We start from the raw sequence: 13,987 nt of genomic DNA, 5'->3' as shown, positions 1-13,987 counted from the left end.
AATTCTATTTTATTTTAATGTCTACATTGTTCATACTATATTTAACTTCTTTTACATTCAAGTTTGATTTCATGTAAATATATCCATGATGCATACCACACGTATACATACCAGACATTTAGATTTATTATTTGTATGTAGATACTTAGATTCTAGTTCAAAGTTAAAATAAATTTTCAAGCAGTTTGCTTTTAGAATTGGGGACATTATAATGTTGTTGATAACTATATATCTGCCTATCATCTATCCATCTTTCTACATATACTTCCACAAGTCACAAAGTACAGATGATTGAATTTGACCACTTAAAAAAATAAAGCTCTACATCTACACACACACACACACACACACACACAGACATCCTGTGAATCTATTTCAAAAGGCAAATGACAAACTAAGAAACATGCATAATATGTGACACCAAGGATTTTTAACCTTAATATATGAAGTGTTCTTGAAAAATAGTAAGAAATATAAAAATTCAAATAGAAAAATGGGTGAACGATGTCAAGAGACAATTCAGAACCAAAGAAATGCAAATGGTCTATTAACATATAAAAAGATGCCCAAGATCCCTCATAAATAAAATGCAAAGTAATAGCACAAAAAGATACCATATTTCATCTAGCAGATTGGGTATTAGAAGTCTTTTTCAGGGCACCTGGGTAGCTCAGTCGTTAAGCATCTGCCTTCGGCTCAGGTCATGGTCCCAGGGTCCTGGGATCGAGCCCCACATCTGGCTCCCTGCTCGGCGGTAAGCCTGCTTCTCCCTCTCCCACTCCCCCTGCTGTGTTCTCTCTCTCTCTGTGTCTCTGTCAAATAAATAAAATCTTTAAAAAATAATAATAATAAAAATTAAAAAAAATCTTTTTCATCATTGTCAGTGTTGATAAGGATATGGGAAAACAGGTGCATTAGTAGGAAGATAAATTGGCTGTTTAAAGGGGAAATTTAGTAATATCTATAAAAAATGCTCAATGTACATATCCTTGACCCATCATTTCTACTTCTATGAAATTATCCAATAGGTGTGCAAAAAGATGTGTACAAAGATGTTAAGTGCAGCACTGTTTTTAATAACAAAGCGTTGGAAATCTACATGTCCACAAATAAGGGAACTGACTAAATAAAAAAATGATACAGAAACAGACTACACAACCATTAAAAAGAGAGAGACAGATCTATATATTACAAATATCAGAGAATGTCCAATATAGAATATTAATTAGAAGAAATTATTAGACTTTCTATAGTATGTTCTCCCATTTGTACATGCACAGGACATTTGGGGAATGATACATAATACACTGTTAACACTGACTACCTCTCAAGAGTGGCACCTGAAGTGTAAGAAGGAGAAGGATTTTTCACTTTAAACCTGTTTTTACTGTTTTAATTTTTAAACCATCAGCTGATATAACTTCAAAACTACAAAAAATACAGTTAAAATAACCTACAAAAAAGAAAATATGAGCTTGTTATATCTAACTTTATAATGGCTTGAATTTCAGTAACATCAAAATTGTTTCCAATTGTAAGAGTATCACAGTCACCACAGAAGTGTCTCATGCACACATAAAGTAATCTCAATGACTTACACACTTCCTCTGATCGTGTAACATCTCCAAAGGAGCCATTACAAAGTCAACTGCACTGTCTTATACATGCCTAATGGGTCCAACAGAGCCATTAGGATGTCAGTTATATGGCAGGGCTCCTGCCAAAGCTATTACCAAGTCATTGCATTGTTTCACATACTTCCTTTGACATTCAGATGGTTCCCGAGGAACTGTTATCACTGCTATGGAAGTGTCCTGTATAACTTACATAACCAGGGGAAAACAAAAAAGCAAAGAAAGAAATGTAAAACAAACAAACAAATTCCCTCCATTAAATGTACATGAATGGCCCCACATGGTCAAATATCAGAAGGAATGACTCCTCATTTGGGTATAACTATTACATGTCATTCAAGAAACCCAGGTGTTAGGCTAGCTATTTTTTCACAACTCCTGCTGTTCCGATGAAGCAATTTAGGGTCTGAGAACACCATATGCATGGCTGTGATGGTATGGTGTTTATTGGTAGCACATGGTACGTTACCAGGTTTCTGTGGTATGCAGTACAGAAACAACAGGGAGCAGTGCTAATGGATTTTTTGGCTATTATGGGATTATATCAGATAATCCCTCACCTGTAAAGTTCCTGAGAAGCATATAGGGAGCTCAGCTGCCCAACAATCGTGGAAATCAACAGGGCTTCTGGGTAGTTGAAATCCCAGCTCTACCTTAAGGGACTACTACAGTGACAACAGGAAAACAATGGTACAAGTGTACCTTCAGCCAGGTCTGAAGTACTTCATTGAATCTCTGCTTATAGTCTTCTATACTTGGCAGAACAAGATTGTTGGCTACTGAAATGATGTATTATTGAAGGTAAGACAAGTGCATGGCATTTTACCCAGATGGAAATGAAGAGCAAATAGGCTGGACCCTGCTAGGCTAGAGTTTCCTGGGACAATGGATGTTTCAGAAGTCACATGGTAGGTCTGGCTAATGCTTGCCAAGAGAGCCTTCACCTAGTAGCACCCACCCCACAATATGTGCATAATACCTTCTTGCTGAATGATAGAAAACCACCCCAATTAACACTGACTGTGCGTTTAACATATGACAGGTATATTGTGAAGAGCAATATATTCATTTTCTCAATTTAATCCTCACACACACAAAAACCGCATAGGTAATATCTCCACTTGACAGACAAGGAAACTGAGGCTTGGAGAGTTTTAGGTACCTATTCAAGGACACACAGCAGGTAAATGGATGAACCAGGGCACAAACCTAGGTCTACCTTATACCATAGACCATGTTCTTAACCACACACTCTATAGAGAGCACAGTTTATTTAGATTGCATTAATATAACCATTTTTATTGTAATAAATGGTTTGAGATCACTTGCGTTCTCATAGCAAGCTGCACATATCTTTATCACAGTACTAACTGGATTATATTAAAATTAGCTCCTTCTCCTTTCTAATAGAACTCTTTGGGTGTATGTGCCCACTTGGCTCTGACTGTCCTGCATTGAGAATTGCTCCAAGAACCCAGTGGCTGGGTTCCCACAAAGCAACATTTGTATTACTGACCTCACTCTCTGGGTGTAGCTGATGGAACCAGTGTTAGATATCTGACTTAAGCTGGGAAAATTATTCTGTCTCCTTGGAATTTAGAAATGGCACTGAAAAATATAGGTTAATTTCAACCTCTTTTCTGAACAGAAGAAATATAAACTGAGGAATTGTATGAGGTTTCGGGTGTGTCTTGAAAATGGAGATTGAGAAAAGTCAACCTGCAGAGGCAGGACCGAGGGAACTGGATTCAGAAGCAAGAGGCAAAGTCCAGGCAATTCTTCTGATCTTAATTCCTTCCTGCTGTCTAGCCACTCTCTTGTCCTGGTCCCATGAAGCATTCTCATGCCCTTTTAAATAAATGTGTTTTTTTGTGTAAGCTATCTCAAGTTGGTTTCTGTTCCCTGCAATAACAGTAATAAATAATAATGAATAACCCTAACTAATAGGACATCCATCCCCCCACTAGACTATATGTTCTTTGAGATTGGGGATTGTATACTGGTCATCTTTTATATATCCCCAGTCTCCAGTACAGAGCTTAGCAGCAAGTAAGCACTCAATAAATATGGCTTGTACAGAAATATCACTATAAACAAGAATATAGCTATAAATAATTCCTTCACAATTTACAAATCTTCCTCGACTTACAATGAGGTTATGGCCTGATAAACCCATCGTAAGTTGAAAATACTATAAATTGAAAATGCATGTAATACACCTGACCTTCTGAACACCATAGCTTAGCCTACCCTAAACTTGCTCAGAACACTCACATTAGCCTACTGTTCGGCAGAATCATCTCAAACAAAGCCTATTTTATAATAAAGTGTTTAATAACTCATGTAATTTATTGACTACTGTACTGAAAGTGAAAAAAAACAGAATGGTTGTATGGGTGCATAATGGGTGTAAGTGTATTGGCTGTTTACCCTTTGTGATCACGTGGCTGACTGGGGGCTGTGCCTGCCACTGCCCAGCATCAGGAGAGGATTATACTGCATATCGCTACTCCGGGCAAAGATCAAAATTCAAATTCAAAGTAGAGTTAATACTGAATGAGTATTACTTTCTCACACCATAAAGTCAAAAGCATGTGAGTCAAACCATCGTAAGTCGGGGACCATCTGTATACTTTATTAGTTACAGGTTCAGAATGCTTTTTCTCTGTTTCTCTCCATTTAGCTTCTTGATACGCAATTTCATTTTTACTTTTTATAATCCAACTATTGCATTTAGGCCATATGTGAAAAACCTATTCTTGGAAATTGATTACCCAAATTTAGCCGCCCATATCGTTTTTTTCTGCCAGTCTGGGGTAGATTCAGATGTAATTATGAGGGGTACCCTAATCGCTGAGGTTGAGCCTCAAGTAGGACTGCTGAATCCTTCTAAGAAATACCCATTGGATTGCCTGTCAGAGGCAGAGTTGTGTATTAGAGGACCAGAGGTTTGACCCACCAGCATTTCTATCCTTGTAAGATCGGAGAAGAGCTACAAAAATATATTGCCTCTCAGTTTTATTTTTTTCCTCAGAGCAATGTTGGTAGTAAGGTGAAATGGGAATGGTGAAGGGGTAAAATGAATGAAGAGGTATGGTTGATATCAATGTGTCCTGCTCACAGGCTTCAGGATGAAGCTAACTTGAGTAAGTCTGCATTTTTCCTAAACAGATCATTAAGCATCAATAGACAACAAAGGGTTTACTTAGGACAAATTTGAGGGGATGGAAACAAAACTCCATTAGTGTTCTGATTGCCCTATGAAAGCTAAGAAATCTGGATTCCCTTCTGTTACCCAATGTTCTCCCTCCCGTCCCCTGTGCTTCAGGCAGCTCAGTCCAAGCGTTTCAGTGCTAAAATGGATGGTTATTTATTTTAATCCTTCATAGGTTATAGCATGTCGGAGACTTAAATTCAATTAAGGGTAACCAAACAGAGTTTATGAAAATGAGAAAAAATAAATATTTTGAAAAGCTTAACCAATTAATGAAATGAAAGAAACAAGTCCTTCTAGACATGATTTTGGAAATGTAAGTAGGAAATCCAAGTCATAATCTAGGATGGACAGAATTGAAAGCATCCTTGAAATCATGTTCAGAATCTTTCTCAGTTGAATAACTCAACCAAATTAACAATTTCCCCTATCTCCACTTTTCTCCCACATTTACAGGAGTGAGGCTTAAATCATCCTGAGCTGGTCTATGATATTGTGCCTATTGCCTCATCAATCATCTCAAAATCAGAATGTATAGGAAGACAGAACTAAAAGAAAGTGTCACTGGCACTAACTGAGGCACAGGGATGGGATGGCATGGAGTCTGAGACAGTAAAATATATAAATCTTAAAAATTTTATGCCATTTTACTCTTTTAAAATATAGTATATACAAAGTCAGATTAATGAAAAAGATGCCCTGGTAGGCCTCCTTCCATGAATGGATGAGATCAATGGGAAATAAATAGCAACATTTGCACACAAACATCAAGTTCAATTCATTGAAAATAACTATTTCTTCAAATTAATATGCTTTTAGAAAAAGCATTTATACTCTCATCTTAACTCAAAACTTCTCTGTGAGAACCTAGGGAAATGTTGAAGACTGCTCAAGCCTGGTTATCACTGATTGAAAATTTATAGAATCAAATTGGTGAAATCATACTATAGGTCATAAATTAAGACTCTAAACTGTATACTCTTTATTGAAAATTAGTAGTAGGAGTCAGAGTAAGATGTATAGAACTCTCACCGAGAAGGGAAAAGTTGTTTAAGTTCACATTATATGTGAGTTAAGGAAGGAAAGGAATGGCTATTTGGAAAATAATCAGTTGCAGTTCATTAGCTGGTTTCTGAATTTCTGTTTTAACTCTTCCTCCTATGTAAAATCTGGATAATAAGAGAATCTACTTCGCAGAGTGATCGTGAGGATGATACCAGATAAAGATACCAAAAGTGTGTTTGGAAATGTGAAGTGCTGATCAATAATAATAGTGAACATTCAAATTGTACTTATGTGTTACAAATACTATTCTAAATCTTTATATACATTAATTTATTAAATCGTCACAAAACCCTCATGGTAGACATTAACATTATCCTTATTTTACAGATGATGAAATTCAGGCACAGAAACTTCATATGACTTTCCCAAGGTCACACAGCTGGGATTTAAACTTAGGTTGTCTGGCTCCACAGTCCAAACTTATAATCACTATGCTCCACTGCCTCTCAAAAGTTGACATCATTCTTGGAGGTACATATTGGGCCAATAGAGTCTTGCAGTAAGGATAAGTTTTTAGCAGACTGGATCATTGGTTTTCCTTGGCAGCCCAGCCCAATTTTGTGATACCCTATCCAGTTCCTAAAATAAACCATAAGGAAAATAAACCTACAAGGAAAAGATAGGATGCGTGTCCTTTACTCTTGCATCTTCCAACCCTGTCTCAGTAAATAGTATTTCACGATCAAGGTAGATAGATAGTTGATTAGACTGCGGGCCAAATGAAACTGAATAGTTTCATTCTTGAAAGTCCCTAATACATCCAAGGAATAAGACTCAGTAATACAATATAGTGGCTCACCCAGTAAGCAGTTCTCATGGTGGGGTAGGGGAGGATAATGTGCATTTTGATAAAGCTCATTCTGATATATCTTTCCTCTGATCTCTTCCCCTGGCCACCTTCCAATTTTGAGTCACTGCCCTGTGGTCAGATGTGAAGATCTGATTTTGATTTCATCAAAATCATTTATAAATATTGCTTTCAGTATGCCTCGCAAAAAGAGGCAAAACCTAATGGGCGCAATGAAGACAAAAGTAAAAAGGACACCAATATCCCCTCACTGAAAAACTGATACAGTATAAATAGAGGTTTACAGGGAGGGATGAACAACATTTCTTTCATTGAAGGTGTTATTTATAATTGATGACATGGATATAGTGGGATTCTAAACCCAAGCCGGAGCATCTGAAGGAAAAGACCAAAGCCATTTGCTAGGTGTTGTAAAGTTATGACAATATCTGGATTAAATTAATGACTAAAGCCAAGCAAAAAATCATAGATAATGTAGGAAATCATGAGGCCAAACCCAACTCAACTTGATTTAAAATCTTCACCTCCATGCTAAATAATGTTTCCCTATCCCACCTTAGATCTTGTCTTGTCCTTGTCCCCAGCTCCTGCCTCACCTCCTCTTCACTACCAACATACACACACGAAGTTTTCCAGAGGAAAGCAAACCAATAAGCAGCCAATGAACTAATCTTTGACAGGTTAAATAACCAGCCCTGTGTGTTGTTTGTCAGGGGGACAGGGTTCCACTTTGTGGGGTGGGTGTCAGGGATGGGATGAGGCAAAAATAATCAGTGGTCAAATATTTGGAAACACTTACCTTGAGTAGACCCAGCTGGAGCCTCCATGTCACAACAAACAGGAGAGAATTTAAAACCTGTAATATCAAACATTTTACGAATTAATCCTTACCCAACTCAGCTGGGATTCTTCAATCTTTAGCCCATATCCTTCATCCGGTAGTATTTTTTCAGTAACAGATTCAATGAAATATGATTCACATATCATAATGTTCACCTTCTTAAAATGTATAATTCAGTAGTTTTTAGTACTTTCACAGAGTTCTGTAACCATCACCAATATATAATTCCAGAATTACTTCATTACCTCAAAAGAAACCCCATACACCTAGGGTCTTACGGAAGTGGAAGAACGGTGGAAATCCATGGAGAAATTTCTTTTATTTTAATGTTTCGATGCAGTGAACTGGCTATATAACTTCATATGTCAGGAGTGACATGAAGGACAACAAGAAGTCTCGGTGATGCAGGAGATCATCTAACACCCCTCTTCACATAAATTTGGTCATTAGTTTTTCTGTTTCACAGCTGAAGCCCAGAAAACTTTAGAGACCAGTCCAAGGTCTCATAACTTCCATCCTAATGCTCTTTCACTTACATGACTATGCATTCATAGATCATCTATGTTCCCTTCTCATTTCTGTAATCCCCCTCCTCGCTCTTGGCCAAAGCCAGCAGTATATACATACATACATACATGAAAATAAACTAAAACAAAATCAAGACCCCAAGGATACTTGGTGATATTACAAAATGTTATGGTCTATCATTAAGGAAATGATATTTTAACTAGTGGGCAAATGGTCATTCCTGATTGTATCATTGTGGTCAGTGTCCCCTATGGGCTGAACCAGGCAGAGGAGGACAGAATAGAGAAAGCTGTAGGTATAGGACGGTTGGTTACCTCTCTGCCACCTGAGAAAATACTAATTAGTCACTGCTAACAGAACAGGCCTGTGGTCACGGTAATGGTGCCCTATGAAGTTTAGACAAACAAAATGATGAAGAGCCCAGATTAATGTGTTTAATAAGTATTAATGTGCTTTTTATGAAAGGATTCCATAAGAGTAGGGACAGAGGAACAGAAGTAAAATAAATAAACCTCTTCCCAACAAATGAAAAAGACAAGACTTTTCTGTTTCTAAAAGTTGTAAGAAAAGAATATATAATTACAATTTAATGATACTGTATTATTACTTACTGTCTGGCAAATGGCTGAAGTTAATTTACCTTCTGGGGTTTTTTTTAATTGTGTCAGTCTAACCTGGTTAATTTGAATCTGTCTGTACACTTGACAGGTTAATCTGAATTAAAATAGAAAGCACATACAGAACATGCTTGCTATACAGTCATTCATCTCATTGTTCATATATTGATATAAAGCCAAAATACATGAAATGAGTACTTTCTATAATAAACACCACTAGTAGTACACTGGAAAATAAAGATGAAAATAAAAGGTGAGTAATAAATACGACATGCACAGTATCGCTGACGACATGAGATTATTCCCCTTGGCGGATCACCAGAAATAAAAAGCATTTTATCTATCATTATAAATAAATGTGTTTATTTGTCAGATACTTGGGTACATACCTTGTCCATGGGAACCCACTAACCTGCATTTCTAAGCTGCACAGTACATGGAAGATAAGCAGACATAGGGAAGAAAAACAAATCAAAGGCTAAAAACTGCATTTTCTCTGGGTTTTACTTAAACAGTATAGATAGTTCTATTACCATTCTCCCCATCCGACTTCCTTTCATGGTCTGTGTCCGTCAAAGACAGTGCAGAGTTTGCCCGGCTGGACAAACAGGAACTGTGTTCTGATTTCATCCCCCGTATCCACATTCTCAGAGCGTGGTCAGGTGAGGCCGCACCTTCCGTCTCCGTGTCCACATCAGAGCCCATCTCTAGCTGGTAGCCATGCCGAGAAACACTGTGCATGTCTGTCTGGTAGCCAGAGCACAGAGTGTGAGGAGTTTCACAGAATTCCATCTCTGAGAAGAAACGAAGTTCAGAGAAAAAGTTAAGAAATAGGAAGAAAGACCAATAAAGTTCTACTTTTTGTCTTTATTCCCCTCCTCCCCCCTTGCTAATAATTACGTGTTTTTGCAAACTTAGAATTCTGGCCTTTTTATTTATGGTAGCTAGGATTCTGTGCTTATTTTGCACTTCTGTGTCTTAAAATTATGCTCCTGTTGATTCTTACAAGGCTCTGGAAAAAGCATGCCCAAAATAGCTTTATAGCTACAATTTTAGGTTACACAAAATGTAATGAAATAAGTGAGTACAGAGGAGTATAGAGTGTAGAAAGCTGTCCTTTAAAAGATATTTCTCTTCTAGGAAGAATATATATGATCTGTAGAGCACATCTATGCTTAAAATACTAAAATTATTGGCTTTCCTAAGTATTTCATACACATTAAGGTTAAGAATAAAAAATTCAATGTGAAAAATCTGGGGAAAAACATTACATATTTAAACACACTTCTCTAAAGTATGTTTCCCAAAACACATTAGCCTGACCGCTGAAACTATGAGTGCTAAATGTCATTATTTCCCATTGTCTCCAAAGGAGTTTGAGGCCTACCTGAGGCTAATTATTCTGTTTCATTCATTCTTTCAAAAAATACATAAAAAATATTCAATTGTGTATTACACCTCAGCAGGGCTTCACGGTTGGGATTCCCCCCACCCTTTCCCCCAAGTCTTAGATCTCTATAATGCTTAGGATCTTAGAGATGCTGTAATGAATCCCCTCTTTTTACAGTTGAGGAAAATAAGGTCCAGAGAGTGGGTATCATTTATCTACTGCCCATGTCAGGTAGCAACAGATCCCTTTTTCCTAAAACACCCATCTGGGCATGGTTTCCGCTAGACACCGGCGAAACCCCATCCACTTACTGCATGAATATCAGGCATTCAGTCTTACAGTCAATTTTGCATTCAATTATGGCAAGGTGTCAAAAAGGGGAAAAGATGCTTTAACAGTCCCTAATAAGTTAATGAAAAATGACCACATGCCAAGATATATCATCTGAAATGTCCATGTAATACTTAGATAAGGTAATCCAGGGATGTTTTACACTATATAGGATTTTCTCAGACTGACATCAGAGACAGGGTATGTCATTTGGCCAGGAAGAAGCTTAACTGAGTGCATCTAATCCTTAGCACATATCAATAAAATGCAAACCCTAAAATGAATTTAATTCTTTGAATACAGAAAGTGCTAGAATTTAGATAGACCATACACTAGAAAGAAGAGTGCAGAATATGAATATGTGTTTTAAAAATAGCTGTTTTTGTAACATATAATTGCCAAAAAAGGGTTTAATGAATCAAATCTTAATGCTTATTTAATAGCCATTAGGTGCTCAGCACTGTGCTCTACGAAACAGATACTGTGGGCAGAGAAGGCTACTATAATGTATTAGGATAATTCAATTATAAATTAATTTTTTTCAGGGTTATAAGTCACCGCTAAGCACATTACTGATGATTTCTGTGCTGCATGTCTCTAAGAGTAATTCTGTTTTTCTACAAAAATTTGTCTAAATTCCAAAGGAATAATGTTTTAAAAATAGGCATGGTTCCCACCTGTCAAACATATAACCTCAGGAAATTGTGCTTTTCCTTAACATAAGGCTAAAAGTAAAAATCCATTTTGCCCAGTATAAATCTTAGTGATCTAGAATATTTTGACCAATTAATATTCATGCCTCTTAATTTCACAGTGTTTCATTATCCAATCCTACTGTGCAATTGTTGCTACAGCAACCTGATCGTGAACCTGTCAGCTTGAAGCTGCAGGAAAGGAATTTTATATAGGCCTGCATTCACAACTTCCTTCCCTCCCCTAGACCAATGCTTCCCAAACTTCAGGATGCTTCAGAATCACCTGGAAGGCTTGTTTAAAACACAGATTGCTGTGCCTGCCCTCCAGTTTCAGTTTCTGATTCAGCAGGTCTGGAGGAAGGCTGGAGAATCTGCATTTCTAACAAGTTCCCAAATAAAGCCTGGGACTGCACCTTGAAAACTCCATCCCTGGATATTTCCTGAAGTCAGTGGGAGCCAGGAAAGGGGGTGAAGTGAGAGAGCAACCTTACTGGGGCATTACCAAGGATTCTGCAGCAACCAGCTGTGATTCTATTTGGAGATGCAAGAAAGAAAGCATTTGAATTGAATTGCTATGAAGTGTCCCCATTTATTTTCCATGGATTCAGGGCACTAATTAGGAAATTTACTTTCAAAAGCACAGACTTGCATTTATTTTCACTCATACAATGGCACTGAGATGTTATTTTCCAAAGATTACAATATGAGCATCTGAGTCATGGTAAAGACATTCACTGGAAAAGGATGAGCAAATAAAAATAAATACACAGCCAATTTGACATCCTGTATAATAAAATACTAGATACGGTTAAAAAATAAAGATCCCTGGCAAGTGTAAGAAGAATGCCTTTTCATTAAAGAGATTTATTTCCCATTCAAAAAGAAATCTGAACATGGATTTGTTCCCTTCTAAGGAAATGTGGTGTAATATGATCAAAAAATTACATAAGATTTCTATTGGAACCATAGTCTGATCTGAATACAAAGATTAAACCACAAATTCTCTAATTAAATACAACCAGATAAAAGTACACTTCCCTTGGTGATACATAATTAGAAAAAGTAACAATCCAAGTAAGCTATCAGTTGCTTTTTAATGTCTAAAAAAAATAAAAGGAGAGAAAGAAAAGAAAAAGTTTCCCTTACTTACAGTAAGTGATGTGAACACTTCCCTTTCTTGAAATCAACATTACCACCGTGAATTATTTCCTTAAATACACAAAAGTCTTAGTGGTGTTCAAAATTCCCATAGGATGTTTTTTCTATAAAGCACTTACAATGCACCTTAAACGGTTGTTTTTAGCCTTGTTACCTAAAATACTACATATTCCCTAGAGAAGATGAAGTTCAATTGGATTTATTATAGGTCTACTCTTAATCAAAAAGCTAACCATAAGAGAAATGAAAGTACAATCTTAGGATATCTAAGATTTAAATGGATAGACTGGTACCATGAGAAATTACAATTCAGGAATAAACAGATACAGATGTCGCCAAGTGAATGAAGTACTTGGGGCTTCACAAACATGTATTTAAATTTTATTACAAGGAAAACCTATTTTGCAGTCTTGTAAGAGACAAAATCTGAGCAAATCAATGCAGTTGAAATCCAATTTTTAAAGGGGGCAAAAGATTTGAATAAATGCCTCACAAAAAAAGGTATACAGATAACCAATAAGCAATTGAAAAGATGCTCCACATCATTAGTCATTGGGCAAATGTAAACTAAAACTGCAATGAGATACCACTACAGTCCTAACCATAATGGCTAAAAAACTTCTGACCACACCAAGTGTTGACAAGGATGTGGAGCAACCATATACACTACTAGTGAGAAAGTAAAATGGTACAACCACTTTGGCAAGCGATTTGCCAGTTTCCTGAAAAGGTAAAGCAATCCTTAACAGGAGAGCAATGCACTCCTGGATACCTATCCTAAAGAAATGAAAACTTTTGTCCAAACAAAATTATATACAAGATTGTTCATAAGCTTTATTTACAATAGCTAAAAAGAAGATACAACCCAAGTGTCCATAAAGAACTGAAAGGAGGGGCGCCTCGGTGGCTCAGTTTGTTAAGCATCTGCCTTCAGCTCAGGTCATGATCCCAGGGTCCTGGGATCAAGCCCCACATCAGGCTCCCTGCTCAGCTGGGAGACTGCTTCTCCCTTTCCCCTCTGCTCCTGCTCTCTCTCTCTCTTGCTATCTTTCTCAAATAAATAAATAAAATCTTAAAAAAAAAAGCTGAAAGGATAAACTACCTGTGGTAGATCTATACACACAGGATGTATAGAATACTACTCAGTCCTAAAAATGAATGAACTATTGATACATGGCAAGATGCATGGACCTCAAAATAATTATGCTGTGGGAAAGAAGACAAACAGCATGTCTATATGTATGTTTCCCTTTCAATAAAATTCTAGAAAATGCAAACCCATCTACAGTGACAAAGAATAGATTAGCAGTTGCCCGAGGGAGAGAGTGAGGGGGAAGTATAGGACAAAGGCGCACAAGGAAACATTTGGGATGATCTACATGTTTGTTCTCTTGATTGTGACAATAGTTTCACATGTGTATGCATGCTGAAGTTTATCAGTTGTACACTTTAAGTGTGTGTAGTTTACTGTACTTGAATTATACCTCTATCAATTTTTTTTAGTGGATTTTATACCACCAAGAAATAGGACAGTGAGGAGACTGAAGAATCAGTCGATTTTCATAGATGGGGCCACAGGTCTCGAGTTAGAAGCAGGCCCTACTCTTTTCCTCCTCGTGGAAGAAAGTACATGTAACATGAATGAAAATGTAGTCAAAATGCTGTCTTGCCTTTTGTCTAAGCCAACAAGCCATCAAGGCTAACTGA

The 13,987-nt window shown here is 37.0% G+C and overlaps 1 protein-coding gene across 3 annotated transcripts in view; it reads right to left on the bottom strand.

Annotated features, from left to right (window-relative positions):
- Window positions 1-13,987, bottom strand: part of TENM1 (teneurin transmembrane protein 1) — a 541,361-nt gene that overhangs the window by 457,309 nt on the left and 70,065 nt on the right. For all 3 annotated transcript variants that reach the window (XM_028122679.1, XM_028122680.1, XM_028122681.1), the window contains exons 2-3: window positions 9,241-9,501; window positions 7,521-7,577 (exon numbers count right to left, since the gene is read on the bottom strand). In XM_028122679.1, coding sequence (XP_027978480.1) covers window positions 7,521-7,577; window positions 9,241-9,501 — 318 coding nt within the window. The remainder of the gene's footprint in view (window positions 1-7,520; window positions 7,578-9,240; window positions 9,502-13,987) is intronic.

This window comes from Eumetopias jubatus, unplaced genomic scaffold (genome assembly GCF_037043125.1).
Source record: "Eumetopias jubatus isolate StellerSeaLion01/CBP00866 unplaced genomic scaffold, mEumJub1_p1.0 scaffold_11, whole genome shotgun sequence".
Classification (NCBI taxonomy): Eukaryota; Metazoa; Chordata; class Mammalia; order Carnivora; family Otariidae; genus Eumetopias; species Eumetopias jubatus.
The sequence above is the reverse complement of the archived record's forward strand: the minus strand, read 5'-3'. Positions and strand labels throughout refer to the sequence as shown.